Here is a 25537-nt window from a genome sequence, read left to right on the forward strand (position 1 = left end):
TTAAAAATAAAAACGTACCAATTTTATATCAGTATCTACTTTCATTTTTAAATTAAAGCTGATAATTTCTGTAATTTAGAATTAATTACCAGAGACGAGGAAAATATTAATGAGCTATTAAATACTGACAGTGAGTAAAATTATTGGACCATGCATTTATAAAAGCCATGTTTCATAATAAAAGGTCCAATTATATTTAACTGAAGGAAATATCCTTTAGCTTTTTATTTCTAACTAGAGGCCCGGTGCATGAAATACGTGTACTCAGGGCGGGGGGCGGTGGGGGGAGTCCCGCAGCCAAGCCTGCACCCTCTCGCAGTCTGGGAGCCCTCAGGGGATGTCCAACTGATGGCTTAGGCCCGCTCCTCGCTCAGTTCTACGATTGGCTGGACTCCAGCAGCAAGCTAACCTACTGGTTGAAGCATCTGCCCCTGGTGGTCAGTGCATGTCATAGCGAGCGGTTTGAGCAGCCTTAGCATATCATTAGCATATTATGCTTTGATTGGTTGAACAGACGACCGATGACCAGACATTTAGAATATTAGGCTTTTATTATATAGGATTACAACACATTCTCATTTTGACATAATTTATCTTTTTCAGCCAATTATTATACCAAACAAAAATTTTCCAAATGTTAAGCCTTTCTTTACCATTTATGAAATATGACTTACTCTTTTAGAGTTCCTTAGGAAAAAAATTGAATTTTTAATTTTCATTGTGAGCTTATTTGATCAGAAATTATAGGACATCACTACATGAGTTCAAAAAATGGAATAAAAATTAAAAGTGTTATTTATATTATCAGCAAATTATCAGATAAGACATTTTAACTACTTCATATTTCTTCTTAGCACAAGTAAGAATAAACTGGTTCCAAAGTACTATGAGGGTTGGCATTTTTACTGCAAGCTTTAAATCACAGTGTTTCTCTATTCAACAAGTCATATCCAAGTAAATGGCAGTGTTCATAAGTACAAAATTGTTAGTAGCTGGTACTCTATACAATCGAGAGAATTTTTTATAAAATTAGATTTTTTAAAAAGGCAGAATGTCTGATAATTATCAGTCTCTCAAAGGCTAGAATGAGAAAAATGTAGAAAGTGAAGTACTCACTGATTAATAATATTTTGCTTTGAGAAAGCAAGAAATGATTCTAAGACATCAGCAATAATGATAAAAGATGTAATTAATATGCTGTATCTCTTTTTAAGTCAAAGCACACTTTCACCTCAGGGCAGTTCTCATTTTTACATTCTTAGTTTCCTTTGTCCGGAATAGGACCCCTTTTTGAGCCATTATTTGAATAGAGTTCATAATCCAAAGTTATTTTTTTCTCCACAGGATGTTTTAAGCTACAAAATGGAAAATGACTAAGTCAGTTATAAAGAATTTTTAGCATAATAAATGCCAATTTACAATAACTGTCAATAAACTTCTATGCAGAAGCCCAAAAGTTGCTAGAGTAGCAGTCAGAACTAACATCTTCCATATGCTCATGCTTTGTTTATTAAATACTATCATAAATCCAGAAAAGAAACCCTACAGAGTCCTTCCAAAGCTGCATAACTTCCCAAATGAGTTTCCTCTGGTTGCGGAGCCTGTTCATTCCTTCAGTCCTTTTTCAGTTGTTTAGCATTTGCAATATTTTCTTGGCATTTTTGTGTTTTCTTTTGCTTTTTTCCCCAGGCCTCAATCATCTAGGCCAATTTCCAGAACAGTACAGCACTTGCTAGAAACAATGGAGTAAGGGCAAAAATAACTGTTGTAAGGAAGCCATATGGATCCTTTGCAGCCCATTCCACAACATACCCAGCCCAAGCCTTAATGTCAAACATCTTTGTAGCTGTGTTAGGAAAAGGCGACTTATGCTCAAGTTGTGATCTCTAACTTTGTCCTGGATTGGTGAGCCAATTTCAATTTCAGATGGATGACCCCTGGTTGGTTGTCTTCTTTAGCTCTACTACACATATCTGAGAGAAGGTTTATATCCTATATACTTAGACTTGGATCCCAATTCCCAACTCCTGAACTCCAACTTTTAAAAAACTCTACAGAGAATCAGTGTTCCCAATAACAAAACTAATTTGATTAACTGAATCTGTCATTTTAAAAATAACTTTTCATTCAAAGAAAAATATACAAACTTATTTATTTACTTGTCTATTTATTTATTTACTTACTAGAGGCCCGGTGCACAAAAATTTGTGCACTCGGGGGGAACAGGGGTCCCTCAGCCCGGCCTGTGCCCTCTCGCAGTTTGGGACTCCTCGGGAGATAACGACCTGCTGGCTTAGGCCTGCTCCCGGGTGGCAGAGGACAGGCCCAATCCCTAGGTGCAGGCCCTGGTCGGGCTCAGAGCAGGGCCGACTGGGGAGTTGGGGCGCCGCCCCCTGTCATGCACAGAGCAGGTCGGATTGGGAGGTTGCGATACCAACCTCAGTAACGCTCAGGGTAGGGCCAATTGGGGGTTGGGGCACCGCCCCCTGTCACACTCAAGGCAGGGTCGATGGGGAAGTTGCGGTGCCACCCGCAGTCACACACAGAGCAGGGCCAATCAGGGGGTTGGGGCGCTGCCCCCTGTCACGCACAGAGCAGGGCCCATCAGGGGGTTGGGGCACCGCCACTGTCACACTCAGGGCAGGGCTGATAGGGAGGTTATGGCTCTACCCCATCACACACAGAGCAGGGCCCGTGGAGGGGGGGTTGGGGCACCGCCCTCTATCACCCACAGAGCAGGGCCAATCAGGGGGTTGGGGCGCTGCCACTGTCACACTCAGGACAGGGCCGATGGGGAGGTTATGGCTCTACCCTGTCACACACAGAACAGGGCCGATCAGGGGGTTGGGGCGCCACACCCTGTGACACACAGAGCTGCAGGGCGATCAGGGGGTTGGGGAGCTCCCCCTATCAGACACAGAGCAGGGCTGATCAGGGGGTTGGGGCGCCTTCCCCTGTCACAAACAGAGCAGGGTGGATAGGGAGGTTGTGGTCCCGCCCCCTGTCACACACAGAGCCGCAGGGCGATCAGGGGGTTTGGACGCTGCCCCCTGTCACACTGATCCCGGTGCCAGAGGCCTCTCGGCTCCACTGATCCCGGTGCTGGGAGGCATATTACCCTTTTACTATATAGGATAGAGACCTGGTGCATGGATGGGGCCGGCTGGTTTGCCCTGAAGGGTGTCCTGGATCAGGGTGGGGGTCCCCACTGGGGTGCCTCGCCAGTCTGGGTGAGGGGCTGAGGGCTGTATTCAGGCTGGCGGGTGACTGAAGCTTCCAACACCGCTCCTTTTTTTCTTTTTTTTAATTCTGGGCCAGCTTTAGCTCTGAGGCTTGGCTCCAGCTCTTAGGCCTCCACTGCTGAAAGCAGGTTTCTGGCCTTGTTTACCTTCTGTATTTGAAACAATGTTGCGATCCTGCTGGCTGAAGCCGGGCGAACTAAAGCAGGTTTCTGGGGTTTTGTTTAGCTTCTATATTTGTAACATAGTTCCTTAGAGTTGCAGCTCAGAGGCCGGCAGCGGCAGGCGGGGAACATTGGAGTCCTCCGTCACTGAAGCAAGCAAGCCTCATGTTCGCTTTAAGCTGCCTGGCTGCCGGCCGCCATCTTGGCTGGCAGTTAATTTGCATATCACCCTGATTAGCCAATGGGAAGCGTAGCGGTCGTACGCTAATTACCATGTTTCTCTTTTATTAGATAGGATTTGCTGCCTCTCCTATGAAGGGTAATAAATAGGAAATTGCCAAAAGTGGGCCAGAGAAACAGGAAGAATAAGCTTTGTTAATCAATCCTGAAAAATCAAGAGCATCCTCTAGTTCTTTCTTTATAAGTTCCAGATCCATCATTGGTCTTCAGTTACCATTTTGTGCAAAACAGTGTCTTCAGCCTTAAGGGGGTGAACATAAGTTCAAGTTTCTTCCCTTATGGGAGAGAAAATGATTTGCCAGGGTTTCTGACATGACTAGAGCCCAACCATATCTAGGTTCATGCATTTAGTTGTGAACCCAAAGAAAAGCATTGATTTGGAATCATCTTAGGATGTCTGGTTGATGCAAAACTTATCCTGTACTTACAGGAAGGTATAGTTTATGTTCTCTCAGGTCTCGAGAGCTACTCTGTTGTGTTGGTTAGGTGTCCACTGAGCTCTGTCTTGTGCCTTTGGAGGCTGACTGCAAAGTCTGACACAATCACTCTTGGCTCCACTCTTTCTTTTCAGGGTTGGGGAGCTGAGTACCATCGCCAGGATGTCACGAGCACCCCTTGCTGGATTGAGATTCATCTTCACGGGCCACTGCAGTGGTTGGACAAAGTTCTGACTCAAATGGGCTCTCCACATAACCCGATTTCTTCAGTGTCTTAATAGTTAGGTCTTAATCCCCATTTCCATAGAACAGATGCTGTTGCAGGCAGTGGCTTATATCATTTCAGATTTGCAACTAAAGTGTCTACGTATATGTGTAAATAAATATAATATATACTGTTCATCTATTTTATCACCATTTGTTTTCTGCTTTCTAGTTAAGTTGATGCCATTAGAAAAGCAGGGTTTTTTTGCACATATGATGTAAGAAGCAGCAGCTTTATTTGTGGGAGGAAACAAAGAAATGCAACTCTGTCAATAGTATTTAAAGGGTGTTGGCAGAATAAAAGGCAGCTTTAGTCAGCCATGTCAATATAAGGCAGGTTGTGTGGCCTACCAGAAAAATACTAAAACTGTTTATATAGCAAAAGTTGGGTACTAGCAGAACTAGAGTAAATAACGCTTTTAGACAAAATGTAGCAATCAAACTCATTTAATTTAAATGATTTCACTTTTAGTACTATTGGCAAGAAAAAATATCAAGTTTATATAATTAATTATGTAAGATAAGACACATAAACTTTATTTCTGAAGTTGAAATACTTATACCTGGACAATTGTGCTCATATTAAGGGTTCATTTTAAACAAATTTAAACTGTGATTGGAAAAGAAACTGTGAAGCTGAAGTCATGTTCCCTCATACTCTATGACTGTAAAAAAGCAATGAGTCTAATATGGCAAGATAAATATGAAAATAGCATGAAATGAGCTATATTCCCAAACTGTAAGACCAGAATTTAGTCCCAGAAACACCCAAGGAGATTCCTGCTTTCCACATAGGAAATGAGGCTCATGTTTTGCTGGCTGTTCATGCAGGCAGTCCTGCAGACTTTTGAGTCTGCACAGGGAGCTCTAAGACCATGTGTGTAGGTCCTGTAGGAAGAAGAAGCAGGTAATAACAGGAGGGTTGGACAAAAGCATCATATGTTTTCTTACACCTTCTCACATTCCCACATTAAAAGTCTCTGGGCGACGGCCCTCCTTTTGCCTTATTTACCTCACTTGTTGGCAAATATTAACTATTTATAGGTTACTAAAACAATGGTGAAGATTTTTGAGAAAACCAAGACACATTACTGAGATCAATTTATGAGTTATTTAACTTAGTGTCTCTATTGAATAAATTATCTACTGGTCAAATCTGGTAGGCTCTTATAAAGCTAAATTCTCACACCTGGAAATAACTTACCAAGTAAAGTGATAATAATTTCATAATCTCTACAATTTCTGGGGACCAGTAGTATTGAATAATAGGACATTTAAAAAACACACAATATTAAAAACCTGTTCTTATTTACCCTTGGATAATAAAGAGGAAAATCCCCCAAATTTCTAGGTACTCTTATATATGTAAATATAAGTCCCACCCACTAAACACTGCATTTCTTGAAAAAATATATTACACCCTGTTAAAAATGTATAATTTAAGAAGGCAATTATGCTTGTAACAGATGGTACTTCAGTAATCCAAGAGGTTTCTTCATTTATACATTCTATCTCAACTCTTTGTAGCTTAGTGAACACAGTAGTTATTTCTCATTAAATTATATTCAAGGTAGAAATGATGTGAAAAAGATGAGTGAGTTACTACTGTCACCTCTTATGACTAGTGTTATATAATAGAAACTTTCATATATACAGTAGAAAATAAATATTACATTTTACATGAAGACTAGGTAACCCATTTAGTGTAGTTCATTGTTCATCAACTATGTATTGTGCACCCGTATGTGCCAGGTACAATGTTAGGTGCTGTAGAATCAAATGTAAACAAGAGACAGCCCAGCCCTTGGGTTGAGAGTCTAATATTATATCTGTTTGTGTAGACATCCTCATAATCCAGAACTTGCAAAACAAAACAGAACATACCATCTTCCTTAGCTTAAAAAATGTCTTGGTTTCTTAATTATCTCTTTTGAATCATTTCCCTTCTGTTCTGATCATTTAGGTAATGGATGAAGGCTTCCTTGGGTAAATGCTATTTTTCTTCTGTCTAAAAAAGTAGGTTTTCTCCTCCTGTTCCTTCTATTTTCTAATAATATTTCATCTCCCCTTTTCCCTGGAAAGGGCATTAATATGGTTGGTGAATCTTTCTCATACGCATATCATTCCATGAGAGAACAGCAAGTACACCACGTGTACATCCAGAGATCAAACATAGCTTTCTTTCTTTTTTAAAAAAAACAAAACCTTTATTGTTCACATTATTACAGTTGTTCCCTCTTTTTCCACTCATAGCTCCTCTCCACCCAGTTCCCACCCCACCCTCTGCCCTTACCCCCACCCACTGTCCTCATCCATAGGTGTACAATTTTTGTCCAGTCTCTTCCCACACCCCCCACACCCCTTTCCCCCCAGCCCCCGAGACTAGTCAGTCCAATCCCTTTCTATGCCCCTGATTCTATTATATTCACCAGTTTATTCTGTTCATCAGATTATTTATTCACTTGATTTTTAGATTTACTTGTTGACAGATATGTATTTGTTGTTCATAATTTGTATCTTTACCTTTTTCTTCTTCTTCCTCTTCTTAAAGAATACCTTTCAGCATTTCATATAATACTGGTTTGGTGGTGATGAACTCCTTTAGCTTTTTCTTATCCGTGAAGCTCTTTATCTGACCTTCAATTCTGAATGGTAGCTTTGCTGGGTAAAGTAATCTTGGTTGTAGGTTCTTCAATTCATCACTTTGAATATTTCTTGCCACTCTCTTCTGGCCTGCATACTTTCTGTTGAGTAACCAGCTGACAATCGTATGGGTACTCCCTTGTAGGTAACTAACTCTTTTTCTCTTGCTGCTTTTAAGATTCTCTCTTTGTCTTTTGCTCTTGGCATTTTAATTATGATGTGCCTTGGTGTGGTCCTCTTTGGATTCCTTTTGCTTGGGGTTCTCTGCGCTTCCTGGACTTGTAAGTCTATTTCTTTCACAAGGTAGGGGAAGTTTTCTGTCATTATTTCTTCAAATAGGTTTTCAATATCTTGCTCTCTCTCTTCTTCTGGCACCCCCATAATTCAGATGTTGGTACTCTTGAAGTTTTCGCAGAGGCTTCTTACACTATCTTCATATTTTTGGGTTATATTTTCTTTTTGCTTTTCCGGTTGGGTGTTTTTTACTTCTTCGTACTTCAAATCTTTAAATTGATTCTTGCGATCCTCTAGTCTGCTGTTGGATCTCTGTATATTATTCTTTATTTCAGTCAGTGTATGCTTAATTTCTAGTTGGTCATTTTTCATATCCTCGAGGGTCTCACTGGACTTATTGAGGGTCTCACTAAATTTATCAGCGGTTTCTAGAAAATTCTTGAAAAACCTTATAACCGTGGTTTTGAACTCTATATCTAGTAGTTTGCTTTCCTCCATTTCTGTCATTTGTTGCCTGTTTCTTTGTTTCTACATTGTGGCTGCTTCCGTGTGTTGTTAGAGTGGCTTTCTGTGCTAGGTGTCCTATAGGGCCCAGTGGCTCAGCCTCCCCAATTACCTGTGGTGGACACTCTTGGTGCACCCCTTTGTGGGCTATGTGCACAGTCTTCTTGTACTTAAGCCTTGATTGTTGTTGGTATCACTGGGAGGAATTGACCTCCAGGCCAATTGGCTGTGAGAATCAGCTGCATCTACAGTGGAAGAACTTCTGTGCTGGAGACACCCTTATGGGGAAAGGCTTGCTTCAGTGGGGCTTTGGTGCTCACTGAGTCTGCCCCCTGAGTGTGTCCCTTATGGATCTGAGGAGTTGTAATCTGGATGGTCCCACTCTGACCACTGGGTACACTGGCTCTTGGATCTCTAAGGAGGTGCTAATTTAGCCTCTGCCTGAGGCTACCCAGCAGGAGCTATGGAGAGATATGCAGATTCCTCTTCTTTGTTTGCGGTTTGGAGGTGCCTAGATGAGGCCCAGCTGTGAAACAATGCAAGCTGCTGTGGGGCCTTGGGCCTTCTTTTGGATGTTCTGGGTCTCTCTGACCCAGCTGCAGTTTGTTAGGTAATTGTAGATTGCAAAGGGCCAGGTCATTCATACGCAAAAGCCTCTGCCACAGCTTGGGTGGGGCGGGGTCTCAGGGAATCAACAGGGCGGAGCAAACAGCTATGGCTGCTCCTCAGTCCTGCCCTAAGAGGTCCCGGGTCTCAGTGTCCCGTGGTAATCGCTGCAAGCACCACTGAAAGGAAGCCGCCCTCGAGTTCCGCCTGCTGCCAGACAGTCCAGTTTCTCCCCGTATGAGTCTGAGTCCCCAGAGACTCTCCTGGAACTGGAGTCCAGGGCCGTCTGGAGTTTGTGATTCCCTCCCAATTGAAAAAGACAACTGCCTCCTCAGTTGCCAGCCCTTTCCACGTGCGCCTCTGTACCTCCGCACTTTACTTCCGCACCTCCTCTGAGTCTCAGTGTGCTGTTCTCTTTCCTTCTGGTTGTGGAATTTCCACTCAGTCAGCCTTCCTGTGGTTCTGGATGATGTCCATTTTGTCTTTTAGTTGTATTTTTGAAGTGGTTGTGTGTGGCAGCAATTTCCTGTGTTTACCTATGCTTCCATCTTGGTTTCTCTGTCAAACATAGCTTTCTTGATCAAAATTATCCTCTGAGCCCTAGCCAGTTTGGCTCAGTGGTTAGAGTGTCAGCCTTCAGATTGAAAAGTCCCGGTTCAATTCCAGTCAAGGGCACATGCCCTGGTTGCAGACTCAATCCCAGTAGGTGATGTGCAGGAGGCAACCAATCAATGATTCTCTCTCATCATTGATGTTTTTATCTCTCCCTCTCCCTTCCTCTATGAAATCAATAAAAATATATTTAAAAAATTATCCTCTGACAATCTTATACCTTTACAGAATTAGAACTGATTATTTATAAATGACATTTAAAAAACTTGGATTTGTATACAACTTTTGGAAACTAGGAGAAAATATTCCAGTGAACCTGAATTATTTATTTGAAAATAAATAATTAAAATGGTACATAAACATCATCTTCAGTCATGTCTCTCTAAAAGCCTTTATTAGGATATGTGTGAAATTCAGAGAATTTAGAATTGATGAGAAGTGAACCCTTCAGTTATTGTAACATAGACACATTTTAATCATTCTTTAAAATTTTTTTGCTGGAGAAGTTGCCAAAAGCTATAATGTAGTATTTTATTTTAGAATTAGAGGCGCAGTGCACAAATTTGTGCACTAGTGGGGTCCCTCAGCATGGCCTGTGGGATCAGGCCGAAACCGGCTCTCCAACATCCCCTGAGGGGTCCCGGATTGCAAGAGGGCATAGGCCAGGCTGAGGGACCCCACTGGTGCACAATCGGGGCCCGTTTAGCTCAGTCCCAATCAGCTGGACCCCAGCAGCAAGCTTACCTACTGGTTGGAGCGTCTACCCCCTGGTAGTCAGTGCACATCACAGCAAGTGGTTGAGCAGTCTTAGCATATCATTAGCATATTACACTTTGATTGGTTGAGCAGCTAACCAGTTGAGTGGACACTTAGCATATTAGGCTTTTTTTATATATAGGATTACAAATGTGTTCATTGCATTCATTCCTTGAAGTAGACAATACAAAAAAAGTAATAGCATTCTTTTATAGGATAAGTAGCAAAGTGGACATGCTAAGCCAGTAAATGCATCAGTTGATGCTAAGCATGTTCAACGTTGCCATGGAAAAAGTTTATACATAAAGAATAATAACATTCTCTATGTCACAAGACAGAAGTTTATCCTGTTGTTCAAGCCTATTTTGTTTTGTGTTTTGGTGTGTTTTTTTCTTGTTAAAAAATTGAGATGTGAAAAGTGTTAGGTGATATTTTAATAGATATTAAGCTAGATTCAAAATGTCAGACTACCAGAAGTCACATCTACTTCACTTGTTTTATTGAGGGGTACATTGCAACCATAAAAGCATGCAGAGTGAAGAATTTGACACATTTAAAAACATTGAAGTCCTATACCAAATAAGTGTGCTTTATTTTCAGTTGTAATAATAAAGAAGATAACTAAAAAAATAATAATAATATCTGCCTGTGCTTTGGAACTATAACAATGTCACTGTTCAACACATTGACTGTATGTTTTATTTTGCTTATACTCCGTATAAGTCTGGAAAAGTTGGAATACAATGTAACATTTAAATTCCTTTTATGTTGTCTTCTAAGGAACTGAATACCCCATAACAAAAACACAAACATTTTATAAAAATCACTTGCTAGACTTTAAGCACTTGCTTAATTTTTAACGGGCCCTGAATATTTGTTATGTATATTTAGTAATTACAGCAAAATATAACATGCATTCCAAATTTTGTATTTTAACAGCATTCAAGATTAGGTGATCCTGGCGTATGTTAAGGATGAGCTCAAATTAATGTAAAACACAACCAAAAACACTACTTCTATTTAAGTCATGTTTTTAATTATAATATGTACATTTCAACTATTCTTCAGCTGTACTGTTTTGATTGTTTATAATAAAGAATACTGTACCTACATGTCTTCTGGCTCATTTTCCCCTGCAAACCTCATAGCAGGATTCACTGCATGTGGGTTCTTTGAATTATCTTAAACCATCTTGTTTTGAAAGTGGAATGTTTTTAAAGTCCAATATGCTATAGATAATGATTTTAAATTAAGCATCGTGAATGACTGGCATTAAATATAGAATCTTGAAGATACTTTGCTGTTATTTTAGAGAGGATATGCATAGAAGCATTTTTTCTGAATAGTAGCAAATATCAAGTGATACTGCAGTATATAGGAAAGAATGAACAATTATATTATTATAAATATCTATATATTGCTATACATTACCTATAAGAAAAATGCTAAAGAAGGCTAATGGGGAAAAACTACAATGAAATCCAGGAAGATCTCTAAAAATATAAATTCCCAATTCCCTCCACTTAAATTTCTTTGCAGTCCTAACACAAAGGGAAATATGTAACTATTTTGAGAAAACTTACCCTTTTTATTAACTTGAAACTTGATCAAGGTTTTTCTTGAAAACCGCCGATAAATTTAATGAATCCCTCAAGGAGTATAGTGAGACCATGGAGGACATGAAAAAGGACCAACTAGAAATTAAGCATACACTGACTGAAATAAAGAATAATTTACAGAGATCCAACAGCAGACAAGAGGATCCCAAGAATCAAGTCAAAGATTTGAAATACAAAGAAACAAAAAATACCCAACCGAAAAAGAAAAAAAGAAAAGAGATTCAAAAAATATGAAGATAGTGTAAGGAACCTCTGGGACAACTTCAAGCATACCAACATCAGAATTATAGGGGTACCAGAAGGAGAGAGAGGGCAAGATATTGAAAACCTTTTTGAAGAAATAATGACAAAAAACTTCCCCCACCTGGTGAAAGAAATGGACCTACAAGTCCAGGAAGCGCAGAGAACCCCAAACAAAAGGAATCCAAAGAGGACCACACCAAGACACATCATAATTAAAATGCCAAGAGCAAAAGATAAAGAGAGAATCTTAAAAGCAGCAAGAGAAAGACAGTCAGTTACCTACAAGGGAGTACCCATCCGACTGTCAGCTGATTTCTCAACAGAAACCATGCAGGCCAGAAGAGAGTGGCAAGAAATATTCAAAGAGATGAATAGCAAGAACCTGCAACCAAGATTACTTTATCCAGCAAAGCTATCATTCAGAATGGAAGGTCAGATAAAGAGCTTCACGGATAAGAAAAAGCTAAAGGAGTTCATCACCACCAAACCAGCATTATATGAAATGCTGAAAGGTATTCTTTAAGAAGAGGAAGAAGAAAAAGGAACTCTTACCATTTGCCACAGCATCGATGGAACTGGAGAGTGGATAAATACCACAAGATCTCACTTATTTGTGGAATATAATGAACAACAAAAACTGATGAACAAGGACTGATCCAGAGACGGAGAGGCTTTGATTGGACTGTCGGGCCTTGGAGGAAGGTAGGGGAGGGTGGGGGCAAGGGGGAAGGATCAACCAAAGGACTTATATGCAAGCATATAGGCCTAACCAATGGACACGGACAACGGGGGGGTGAGGGGATGAGCGGGGGGGGGGGGAGGTAGAGGGTACACATATGTAATATCTTAATCAATAAAAAAAAAATTAAAAAGAATAAAATAGCTAGGAATAGACTTAACAAAGGAAGTGAAGGACCTATACACAGGAAACTACAAGACATTGTTGAAAGATATGAAGAAGATAAAGAAATGGAAAAATATTCAGTGTTCATGGATTGGAAGAATTCACATTGTTAAAATTTCCATATTACCTAGCAATATACAGATTTAATGCAATTCACATCAAAATATCAGTAGCATTTCTTACAGAAATAGAACAAACAAAAAATCCTCCAATTTGTATGGAACTACAAAAGACTTGGAATAGCCAAAGCAATTCTGAGACAAAAGAACAAAGCTGAGGTGTCACACTTCCTGACTTCAAACTATACTTCAAAGCTACAGTAATAAAACCAGTAAAAACAGAAAAAACAGACATAAGACCAATGGAATGGAATTGAGAGCCCAGAAATAAACCCACACATACATGGGCAAATAACTTTCAATGAAGGAAACAAGAATAGAAACTGAGAAAGGAAAGAAGACTAATATATGGTACTGGGAAAACTGGAAAGCCTCATGCAAAAGAATGAAACTAGGCTGCTGTCTGATAGCATATACAAAAATTTACTCAAAATGTATTAAAGACTTGAATATAAGCCTGGAAACAATAAAATACATAGAAGAAAACATAGGCATTAAACTTATGAACCTTGGTCTCAGAGGGTTTTTTTGTGTGTGAAATTGACAGTAAAGGCAAGAGAATTAAAAGCAAAAATAAATGAATGGGATTACAGTAAACTAAAAAGCATCTGCACAGCAAAGAGAAACCATTAAGAAAACAAAAAGACAACCAACCAATGGGAGAAGATATTTGCAAATGAAACCTCTGAGAAGGGACTATTATCCAAACTAGATAATACAACTATTATCTATACAACTCAATATTTTTTATTATTTTATTTTTTATATTATTTATTTGTATTATAATACAGCTCATACAACTAAACAACAATCCAATTAAAAATGGACAGAGGGGAAAAAAAATGGTGGAGGTATAGACGGACGTGTCCCGCGCCTTGTCCCGGAGCAGATAAGGGTGAGCAGCTGAAGTGGGTAACATACAGCCCAAATAAGCAGAAGATATTCAGCTGGGAGACAGTTTGCAGCTGGGAAAGGCGGAGGACTCCCAGAGAAAGGGGACAGTTGGAGAAGGTGGCTGGAATCTCTCCCAGAGTGCCAGCTCAGCTGCGGAGACTGCGCCATCTTGAGTGGCTGTTACTGGAAGCGTATTCATCCAAAGTCCCAGCATCCAGAGATCGGCTGCTAACCTGGAAACACTGGATCTGGGACAGCGCTACTACGTGGAGCCCTGCTTCTTCTCACGGAAAGGTCAGGCTTCACCTGAAGGTGCGGTTTGCAATTCAGGTTGGGGAGAGGAACGTGCACGGGGAGGTCTGCGCCCCACAAAGTCCACGGCCTTTGGGGCCAGCATGATCCGCGAGTGTGGAAGGGCTCCCACAGGGCTGGTGGCAGAAGGGAACACTAAAAATAAGCCCATAGCTGGACTGGATGCAAAAAGGCAGACTCGGATTTTGCCAGTGTGCTGGCTGCTTAGTGCCAGGGGTGAGAGGACATGCGGAGGAGACTTCTCACAGAGCTGGAAGGTGGAAGGTTGCGAATTCGCGCAACTTCTCAGGCTCTTGTTTTTCTCTCCTCCCCTTAAATATTTGCCTTTGATTATTAAACCCAGTGCATGGGATTGCCCACTTGGGGACACTCGCAGAGACTGTAGGGGAAAGTTGTTTTTGTGGAAGCTGGGAGACAGAGCAGGGAGTAACGATTAAAGAACCAGTTCTGGGCAGTGGACTTTCCCAAACCAGTTTTAAGTACAATAGAAAAAATAAACCCTAACTACTGGATAGAGAGGACTGATAGCCTCGGAGGTCAATCCAGACACACTGCCACCCAGAGGCAGAGCCACAAACTGACTCTTCTGTAAATACAAATAAAGGCAGTCTCAGAAACAAATATGGCCTGCTTTAAAATCAGGACTGTGGTTTACAACAATGGAGGAAGAGTGTATTGCAGGGAAATTCAACACTCTCTTGAATACCTGGCAGGACTAATGCGTGACAGACAAAAGAGTAGAAGAACTGAAGGACCTTCACTACTGCACATTTTTATTTTTATTTTTATTTTTATTATTCTCTTTTCACCTTTTAATTAAGAAACCAATTTTTTTTCTTTTTTCATCACCTGATTTTACCCTTTTAATTACTACACTTTTGTTTTTAACCAGTATTATTACTACTACCATTTTACCAATTTTTAAAGTGTCATTTTATTTTTTCTTTATTTTATTTTGGGATTAGTGTTCTACATTCTATTTTCATCTTTCCTTTAGCATCATTTTTCTCTACCTCAACGTTACCTTTATGCCCAAACTCTCTTCCTCACTTTCCCCCTTTTGTTGTCCTGTTTCTCTTACCCCATTCCTGCTTTAGATTTTCCCTATTCCTTCTTTTTACCCCGTCAAAATTTCACCCTACTTATATATCCAATTTCCAATCCCCTGCTCTAAATCCATATACATCTCTCCCTTATCTTTCTTCACTATCCAATTTTTTCTCTCTCTCTGTTGTTTTGTTGTTGTTTGCTTGATTGTTGAGTATATTGGTTTTTTTTATGCTTCTTTGTGAGGTTGTTTTGTTTTTTCTTTTTATCTTTCTGTTGTTGTTTTTTTCCTCTTTTCTCTCTCTCTTTATCTTTTCTCTTTTTTCCTTTTCCGGTTATTTTTGTGCTATTTTCCCTTGCCTCGCTTGATACTACTGGTTGTTTGTAGTTTGCATTCATCTCCAGGGATCTGTTGCTGGAATTTGTTGGGATTAGTGGCAGTTCTGTCAGAGTTTTCTCTCCATATAAATAGTCTCTTCCCCTCTTATATTTCATTCTCTCTCTTTTCTCTCTTACTTTTCTTTCCTCCCTTTTCCCAATTTCATTTTTGCACTCCCTTTTTTTCTTTTTCTCTTTTACCTCTTTCTCTTCTTTCTTCCTTATCCCCTAATTCTCTTTTCTTGGGTGATCACCTTTATTTGGGGTTATTAGTATCGTGAATACATTTGTGTTCAGTGCCTTGTACATTGTGCCTTGTTGTGTTGTATTTTGTGCCTTTAAAGCAACACAGCAGAGAGAGAACTACATAACTAAACACCTGGAGAAGAGAGATCATGGGGAGACCAAGAACCAGCCCGCATATGAAAGAAAAACAGGCATCACCAGAAAAGGAAGAAAATGAAATGGAGGCAACGGAGGCAAGCAACCGGTCAGAAAAAGAATTCAGACAAATGGTCATAAGGTGGATGAAAAGAATGGAAGACAAATTCAACAATATGTGTAAGAACCAAGAGGAAAGGAAAAATGACATCACTGCTATAAAGAACACAATAGAAAGCATTAACGGTAGACTAAAAGACACAGAGGACCGCATCAGTGAGCTAGAAGACAAGGTAGGAAAAAATACCCAAGCAGAGCAGCTTCTAGAAAAAAAAATTAAAAAGCAGGAGAGCCTGAGAGAACTCTGCGAAAACATGAAACAAAACAACATCCGCATAATAGGGGTGCCAGAAGGAGAGGAAACCGAGCAAGGAATAGAAAACCTATTTGAAAAAATAATGACAGAAAACTTCCCTGATATAGGGAAGAAAAAACTCACACAAATCCAAGAAGCTCACAGAGTCTCAAGCAAAATGAACCCCAAAAGACCGACACCAATAATTAAATTGGCAAACACCAATGACAAAGCAAGAATCTTAAAAGCGGCCAGAGAGAGACAGAAAGTCACCTAAAAGGAGCCCCCATCAGACTAGCGACTGATTTCTCAACAGAAACATATAAGGCAAGAAGGGAATGGAATGAAATATATAAAGTCATGCAAAGGAAGGGTCTGAATCCAAGAATACTGTACGCAGCGAGGCTATCAATCAAAATTGAGGGTGAAATAAGGTGCTTCACAACCAAAAAAGGACTTCGGGAGTCCTTTTGTGGTTTATCACCACCAAATCAGCAATGCAAGAAATGCTAAAGGGTCTGCTGTAAAAAGAAAAAATAGGAAACGATGAAGGAACACAGGGGTAAAGAATAAAATGGCGACTAGCAAGTATCTATCAATAATAACTTTAAATGTAAATGGATTAAATGCCCCAATCAAAAGACATAGGGTAACTGAGCTGATAAGAAAACATAACCCATATATCTGCTGTCTACAGGAAACCCACCTCAGAAAAAAAGACACACACAGACTGATAGAGAAGGGATGGAAAAAGGATTTTCAGGCGAATGGAAATGAAAAAAAGGCCGGGGTAGCAATACTTATATCTGACAAATTAGATCTCAAATTGAAGGACATAAAAAGAGATAAAGAAGGCCATTTCATAATACTAAAGGGAACAATCCAACAAAAAGAAATAACTCTGGTAAACATATATGCACCCAATATAGAAGCACCCAAATACATAAGAAATCTTTGGAGGAGATCAAGGGAGAGATTGACAGCAATACAATCATAGTAGGGGACCTTAACACCCCATTATCACCATTGGACAAATCCTCTAAACAAAAAATGAGCAAAGAAACATCAATCCTAAATGACTCACTAGATCAGATGGAATTAATTGACATATTCAGAACATTTCACCCCAAAGCCACAGAATATACATTATTCTCAAGTGCACATGGGTCATTTTCAAAGATAGACCATATATTGGGTCACAGACAAAGTCTCTTCAAATTCAAGAAAATTGAAATCATATCAAGCATCTTCTCAGATCACAATGGCATAAACTGGAAATCAACTACAATAAAAACAATCCAAAACAATCAAACACATGGAGACTAAATAGCATGCTATTAAACAATGACTGGGTTACAAAAGAGATCAAAGAAGAAATATAAAACATCATGGCAACAAACGACAATGAAAACACAACAATCCAAAACTTATGGGACACAGTGAAAGCAGTCTTGAGAGGGAAGTTCAGAGCTCTACAAGCCTACTGCAAGAAACAAGAAACAATGAGAATAAATCACCTAACCCTACAACTCAAAGAGTTAGAAAGAGAGCAACAAGAAAAGCCCAGTGTAAGCAGAAGGAAGGAAATAATAGATAAGAGCAGAGATAAACGACATAGAGACCAAAAAAAACAATAGAAAAGATCAACAAAACCAAGAGCTGGTTCTTTGAAAGGATAAACAAAATTGATGAACCTCTGGCCAGGCTCACCAACAAACAAAAAGAGAGGACCCAAATAAACAAAATCAGACATGAAAGAGGAGAAATAACAACAGAACCCACAGAAATACAAAGGATTGTTAGAAATTAATATGAACAACTCAACTCCAACAAACTAGACAACCTGGAGGAAATGGACATATTCCTAGAAAAATACAACCTTCCAAAACTTAATCAGGAAGAATCTAAAAATCTCAATAGGCCAATAACTATGGAAGAAATTGAAGCAGTCATCAAAAAGCTCCCAGCAAACAAAAGCCCAGGACCAGACAGCTTCACAGGGGAGGTTTACCAAACATTCAAGGAAGAACTAAAACCTATCCTCCTCAGACTATTCCAAAAAATTCAAGAGGAAGGAACACTTCCAAGCTCATTCTATGAAGCCAGCATCACCCTAATACCAAAATCAGACAAAGAAAACACAATGAAAGAGAATTACAGGCCAATATCCCTCAAGAACATAGATGCCAAAATCCTCAACAAAATCTTAGCAAATCGGATCCAGCAGTACATCAGAAAGATCATACACCATCACCAAGTTGGATTTATCCCAGGGATGTAAGGATGGTACAATATCCGCAAATCAATAAACGTAATACATCACATAAACAAATTGAGAGCTAAAAACCACATAGTCATATCAATTGATGCAGAAAAAGCATTTGACAAAATTCAACAACCTTTCTTGATAAAAATTCTCAGCAAGATAGGAATAGAAGGATCATACCTCAACATAATAAAAGCCATATATGACAAACCCACAGCCAACATCATACTCAATGGGAAAAAACTAAAACCATTCCCCCAAGAACAGGAACAAGACAGGGATGCCCCCTTGCAGGAAGCCGGTCCATCCTTGCTGCTTGACACAGTCGCTGCAGGAAAGAAACATATTCACAGGATATCTTTCAAGGGACCTGGCGTATATAGCAAACTGTTCTTAATATGTTTGCTCCCCTTAGCGCTGTTTTAACCAAGGTCACCTCTCCGAGAAAGGTTGTTTTCCCAGGTAGGGATTTTTCCCTGAAGTTAGGGAGGGGATGAAACTCCTTAACTAAGTGCCAGGCGGGTAGTTAATCACTTTAACTACAAACAATCATGCTTAAGCTACATAATATTTACTCCCTGGAATGGAGATAAGAAACGCCCTAACCTTTGTAATAGAAATTGACAGGATTAAAATCAACTGGTATAAATATGGATGTAACAAGACAATAAACGGCAGAACCTCTCTGGAGATCCAGACCAGAACTTGGCTGGAGATCCTGGCTGGAGATCCTGGCTAGGCTGCTGATCAACTGAACACTGTCTCCATGTCCTTCCTTCTTTGCCGACTCCGTCCACACCTTTGGGAACCCCGGGACCTGCTGGGGTTGGACCCCGGCACCCCCTCTCACCTCTCCTGTTCAACATAGTACTGGAAGTACTAGCCATTGAGATCAGACAAGAAGAAGAAATAAAAGGCATCCAAATTGGAAAAGGAGAAGTAAAACTGTCCTTATTTGCAGATGACATGATACTGTACATAGAAAACACTAAAGGCTACATCAAAAAATTATTAGACTTAATGAATGAATTTGGCAATGTAGCAGGATACAAAATTAATACCAAGAAATCTATGGCATTTCTTCACACCAATAGTGAACTTACAGAAAGTGAGACTAAAAAAGCAAACCCCTTTACCATCGCATCAAAACAATTAAGATACCTAGGAATAAACTTAACTAAGGAGGTAAAATACTTATATGAGAAAAACTACAGGACACTGAAAAAAGAGATAGAGGAAGACTTAAACAGATGGAAGAACATACCATGATCATGGATTGGTAGAATCAATATCATCAAAATGTCCATACTACCCAAAACAATCTATAGATTCAATGCAATTCCCATTAAACTACCAATGGCATATTTCACAGATCTAGAAAGAACGTTCCAAAAATTCATCTGGAATAAAAAAAGACCTCAAATAGCTGCAGCAATCCTGAGAAAGAAGAACAAAGTGGGTGGGATCTCAATACCAGATATCAAACTGTATTACAAAGCCACTATACTTAAAACAGCTTGGTACTGGCACAAGAACAGACATATAGATCAATGGAATAGAATACAGAACCCAGAAATAGACCCAAACCACTATGCCCAATTAATATTTGACAAAGGAGGCAAGAGCATACAATGGAGTCAAGACAGTCTCTTCAATAAATGGTGTTGGGAAAATCGGACAGATACATGCAAAAGAATGTAATTAGACCACCAACTCACACCATACACAAAAATAAACTCAAAATGGATAAAAGACTTAAACGTAAGATGGGAAAACATAAAAATACTAGAGGAATCCACAAGCAGCGAAATCGCACACATATGCCAAAGGAATTTCTTCTCTGATACTGCTCCTAGGGCAATGGAAACTAAAGAGAAAATAAACAAATGGGACTACATCAAAATAAAAAGCTTTTGCACAGCAAAGGAAACCATCAAAAAAACAACAAGAAGACCCACTGCATGGGAGAACATATTTGCCAATGATATCACCAATAAGGGTTTAATCTCCAACATTTACAGGGAACTTATGCAACTTAACAATAAAAAGATAAACAATCCAATCAAAAAATGGGCAACGGACCTAGATAGACACTTTTCGAAAGAGGACATACAGAAGGCAGAAAGACATATGAAAACATGCTCAAAGTCACTAATTATATGAGAGATGCAAATCAAAATGACAATGCGATATCGTCTCACACCTGTCAGAATGGCTGTCATCAACAAATCAACAAACAACAAGTGCTGGAGAGGATGTGGGGAAAAAGGTACCCTTCTGCACTGATGGTGGGAATGTAGACTGGTGCAGCCACTGTGAGAACAGTATAGAGCTTCCTCAAAAAACTAAAAATGGAACTCCCATTTGACCCAGTGATCCCACTTCTAGGAATACATCCCAAGAAGCCAGAAACACCAATCAGAAAGGATATATGCACTCCTATGTTCATAGCAGCAGAATTCACCATAGCTAAGATTTGGAAATAGCCTAAGTGCCCATCAATAGATGAGTGGATTAAAAAACTGGTACACCTACACAATGGAATTCTACACTGCGGTAAAAAAGAAGGAACTCTTGCCTTTTGAAACAGCATGGATGGAACTGGAGAGCATTATGCTAAGTGAAATAAGCCAGTCAGAGAAAGATAAATACCTCATGATTTCACTCATTTGTGTAATATAGAGAACAACATAGACTGATGAACAGAGACAGATCCAAAGACAGAGAAACAATCCCTTTTCTGGGTATCTACCTAAAAAATTTGAAAACATTTATTTGTAAAGATATATGTACCTTGTGTTCATTGGAGCATTATTTAAACAGCTCAAGACATGGAAACAATCCAAGTGTCCTTTGACAGGTGATTGGATAAAGAACACGTGGTACATACTATGCAATGGAATACTGCTTGGCCATAAAAAATATGAAATATTGCCAACATGAATAGATCTTGAGAGAATCATGCTAAATGAGATAAGTCACAGAGAATATTTCATTTATATGTGGGATATAAAATAGAAAGCAACAAACTAACAAGCAAATGACAACAAAAACAAACTCATAGATACAAACAACAGAATTATGCTCACCAGATGGAAGGGGAATAGAGAGAAAACAGAGTCAAATACATGGTGACAGAAGGAGAATAGACTTTGAGTGGTGAGCATACAATAGAGTATACAGATGTTGTATTGTAAAAATTGTGCCCCTGAAATTTATATAATGTTATTAACCAATGTTATCCTAATTAATTTAATTTAATTTTTTTTATGTCAAGCAAAAAAGAAAAAAACCTAAGTAAGAGAAAATATGTTTAAAGTCCTGTATAGCCCTAGCTGGTTTGGCTCAGTGAATAGACTGTCGGCCTGTGGACTTAAGGGTCCTGGGTTTGATATCAGTCAAGGTCACAAGCTAGGGTTGTGGGCTCGATCCCCAGTAGGGGGCATGCAGGAGGCAGTCGATGAGTGATTCTCTCTCATCATTGATGTTTCTCTATCTCTCTTTCCATCTCCCTTCCTCTCTGAAATAAATCACACACACACACACACACACACACACACACACACACACACATCCTATATAATAAAAGGCTAATATGCAAATCGACTGAACAGAACGACTGGTTGCTATGATACGCACTGGCCACCAGGGGGCAGACACTCAATGCGGGAGCAGCCCCCTGGGGGTCAGTGCGCTTCCACAGGGGAAGTGCCTCTCAGCCAGAAGCCTGGCTCACGGCTGGCAAGAGCAGTGGTGGTGACTGTAGCCTCTTCCACCTCCGAAGCAGTCGGACTCCTGGACTTGGAGAGGGTGCAGCTGGACTTGGAGAGGGTGCAGGCCGGAGGCCAGGTTGAGAGACCTACACGAGTGCACAAATTTTGTGCACTGGGTCTCTAATATATATATATATATACATATATATATATATTTAAGTCCTGTACATACATATGTATTGGAAAAACATCCACATGTAAGTGGATCCACACAATTCAAACCTATGTTATTGAAGGGTCAACAGTACATATGCAGTTGCACAGCAGTAGTAAATGTAGCTTTGACAGTTAAACAGTTAAAATTGTTTTATTTTAAGCACTTAGTTATTTTCAAAATATGTATTTTAATAAAGATAAGAAGGATAAGGAATTATGATGTTGCAACACCAAGTTAACAAGGAGTATTAAAAAACTCTCCAATTCTGAAACTTTATCTGTATGATCATTAATGATCCCATTATTTGCATGTATCTGATAAAAATATTGGGCATGGCCTCAGAATTACTCCAGTGGGCTGAAAAATGATATTAAACAGAGTAAATATAATAAAAATTACATTCAGTTTGACTTTTAAGCCAAAAATTATTCACAACTGCAATGTTATCCTATCTAATAAAAGAGTAATATGCAAATTGACCATCACTCCAACACACAAGATGGGTACCCCCATGTGGACACAAGATGGCCACCACAAGATGGCCAGCAGGGGAGGGCAGTTGTGGGTGATCAGGCCAGCAGGGTAGGGCAGTTGGGAAGGAACAGGCCAGCAGGGGAGCAGTTAGGGGCAATCAGGCAGGCAGGCAGGCGAGCGGTTGGGAGCCAGCAGTCCGACTTCGTTTAGGGCAGTTGGACATCCCTTGAGGGGTCCCAGATTAGAGAGGGTGCAGACTTGGCAGAGGGACACACAGCCTCCCCCCCCCCCACATGAATTTCAAGCATCGGGCCTCTAGTTTGCATATAATGCTAGCAAATGACAGGTTAACTTATCTCTAATCTCATCAGTTAGAAAGAAATAAAACCTTAAAATTTCTAAAAATAACTTACTGATATTTAATGAAGAGATATCTGTGGAGAGAGGCTCAGGAGCAGGGGTCAGAAGACTTTCTCTATGAAGAGCCAGATAGTAAATATTTTCATCTTTACAAGCTCTGTGGCCTCTATTGACTGTTGCGACTACTCAGCTCTGCCACTATAGTGCAAAAGCAGCCACACACAGTATGTAAGCATATGAGCATGGCTGTGTGCTAATAAAAGTTTTTGGACACCAAAATTTGAATTTCCTATAATTTTCATGATACACCATATATATTTTTTTCTTTTTCTCCCCAACCATCTGAAAATGTAAAACAATTCTTAGTCTTTGGCATCTGGTCTGGGGAGTGGTGTTAGAGCTTGCTTTCAAAGTCCTAACTCTAGATGTAGAGAGGCCATCTTGAATATTCTAATCTCAGCCATGCTCCCATGTGAATGTATCCTCATGAGATACCCCAAGCCTGAACACCTGAACTGCTCAGCGAATCACAAAATTGTGAGTAAAAAAAAAGGAAAAAAAGTTTGTCATTTTAAGCCACTATATTTTGGGGTAGGATGTTAGATAACTGAAACAGTAGTCATAACCTCATTCCCATGTTTGGGATGTTGATGAAACTTTGCCTTTCTTTCATTAAGAGGCCTCTGGTGCATGTAGCTTCTTGTCACAAAGTTCAGGCACATGGATGAAAAAGCACCTACAACTTATTATATGGTTGCTACTCTGGTTTTGATTAGTATCCTGACTAAATTTACTTTGCCAGTATGTCAGCTATATAAGAGATCTCTGTGTCTCCACACCATGTAACTGGGTCCTGGCAAAAAAAAAAAAAAAAAAAAAGAGATCTCTGTACAACATACTTACTTGCCTCTCCCAGCCTATGTGGAAAGGCTTGCCATTTTTATTGCTAGAAATAAAACAATCAATTTCACCTCCTATTATTTTTACATTTCCCAGCAAGGTTAGAGTGGAGGCAGTAAGGCAATAAGGCCTCTGAGGGCTGTGCCAAGACCAGCCACTGCTGCTCCTGGCACCATCACTGAAGTAATCCCAGCATCTGACCTTCAGTTTTCAGCTAGAGAATAGTTCAGGACCTGGTACTCTGCTGGTCAGAAGGCACCCAGTCCTCCCCCTCCAAACTGAGCACCTGAGAGTTGCTCTGTGTGTCTCAGTTTTAAGTTCTCATTGCTTTCAGAATGGGCAGGGGCTGTAGTAACTTTCCAATTGCTAATAAAGCAGGAAGTATTCAAGAAAGTGAGATGTTAGATGTACTTTATGCCTCAGTTAAAGGTAGCAAATGTTGCAGACCAGTGAGAAAAGGGCAATTTTGATAGTTGCTGGCATTAAAGAAGTTAACAAGAAATAGGAAAGACAGAGGAAACACAATAACATAAGGAAAATGGTACCCAGGTAAGAGAAATGCCTAGCTCTTCTCTGACCCCATATCCCTGGCTATACGAGTCCACTTACTAAGCACAGAAGTCAGGTATACATGCCATGAGGCTTTGAAAATATAGTAAGAGCCTAAAAACAAGAGTTTCTGAGCTCTACCCTGCTTAAAGCAAACTGGAATTTCCATCCTAGCAAAAACTCTTTGTGATCTTAGGGAAATATTGATCTAAGATTCATTTTGTGAAAGAAAATAATGCTGTCACAATTATCCTCAACCACCCCACAGATGATTCTAATCAACATGATGGTGAAGTGCAAGTATGTATATTATAATATGATTATATCACTATAATAGTAATAAATTCATGCAAATATTTAATAATTAATATAATACTATTAATATATCTTCCTTCTTATTAGATTTTCAAAGGCAACTGGTATACAATCTTATTAGTGCTGACAGTGGTCTCCAATCTGAGGACAGTGAATGATACAAGGTGCAATTATTAGAGAGGGAAACAGAAAAATATCACTAGTCATAACTTCCCTTCTGGTTATTTTCCTCAGCCCTCCGTTTTTGTTTTCCTGCTGCACATACTCTTAGGTCCTCTTAAGCCCAAACTACAAATAGCTCATGAAAATCAGTATCTTGTAATTAGTTAATACACCTTAAGACAGGCTACATGCATTTCTATATTACTGGGGAAGAGCTATAAAGAGGAAACATTTATTTATATTGCTGCAGTAAATTATAAACAAAGTTCATTTCCTAAGCTTTGGAATAACAAAAATGATTATTAGGAGGGTAGAGTAATATACTAACTAGTACTAGAGGCCCAGTGCACAAAAATTCATGCAATGGGGACGGGGGATCCCTCAGCTCAGCCTGCGCCTTCTTGCAGTCCAGGATCCCTCTGGCAGCCCAGGATCCCTCGGGAAGATGTCCACCTGCCAGCTTAGGCCCGCTGGGAGTCAGACATCCCTCTGGCAGCCCGGGAGCTCTTGGGGGATGTCCAACTAATGGCTTAGGCCCACTCCCCACAGGGGATCGGGCCTAAGCTGATAGTTGGACATCCTTAGCACTGCCACGGAGTTGGGAGAGGCTCCTGCCACTGCCTCTGTGCT

At 39.8% G+C, this 25537-nt stretch overlaps 2 protein-coding genes and 1 pseudogene across 3 annotated transcripts in view; 1 reads left to right on the forward strand and 2 right to left on the reverse strand.

The window, feature by feature from the left end:
• The window catches only part of SMAD9 (SMAD family member 9), a gene marked incomplete at both ends in the record, with an annotated part of 79990 nt that extends 75632 nt beyond the window's left edge, over positions 1-4358 (forward strand). The window contains one exon of the mRNA XM_081083509.1: positions 4215-4358. Coding sequence (XP_080939635.1) covers positions 4215-4358 — 144 coding nt within the window. The remainder of the gene's footprint in view (positions 1-4214) is intronic.
• The window catches only part of RFXAP (regulatory factor X associated protein), a 77998-nt gene that overhangs the window by 8731 nt on the left and 43730 nt on the right, over positions 1-25537 (reverse strand). The window lies entirely within an intron of this gene.
• LOC308513446 (small integral membrane protein 15-like) lies at positions 542-2039 on the reverse strand (annotated as a pseudogene). Its single transcript has one exon. The product of its transcript is annotated as a small integral membrane protein 15-like (transcript).

Source organism: Myotis nattereri (genome assembly GCF_964212035.1).
Source record: "Myotis nattereri genome assembly, chromosome: 2".
NCBI lineage: Eukaryota > Metazoa > Chordata > Mammalia > Chiroptera > Vespertilionidae > Myotis > Myotis nattereri.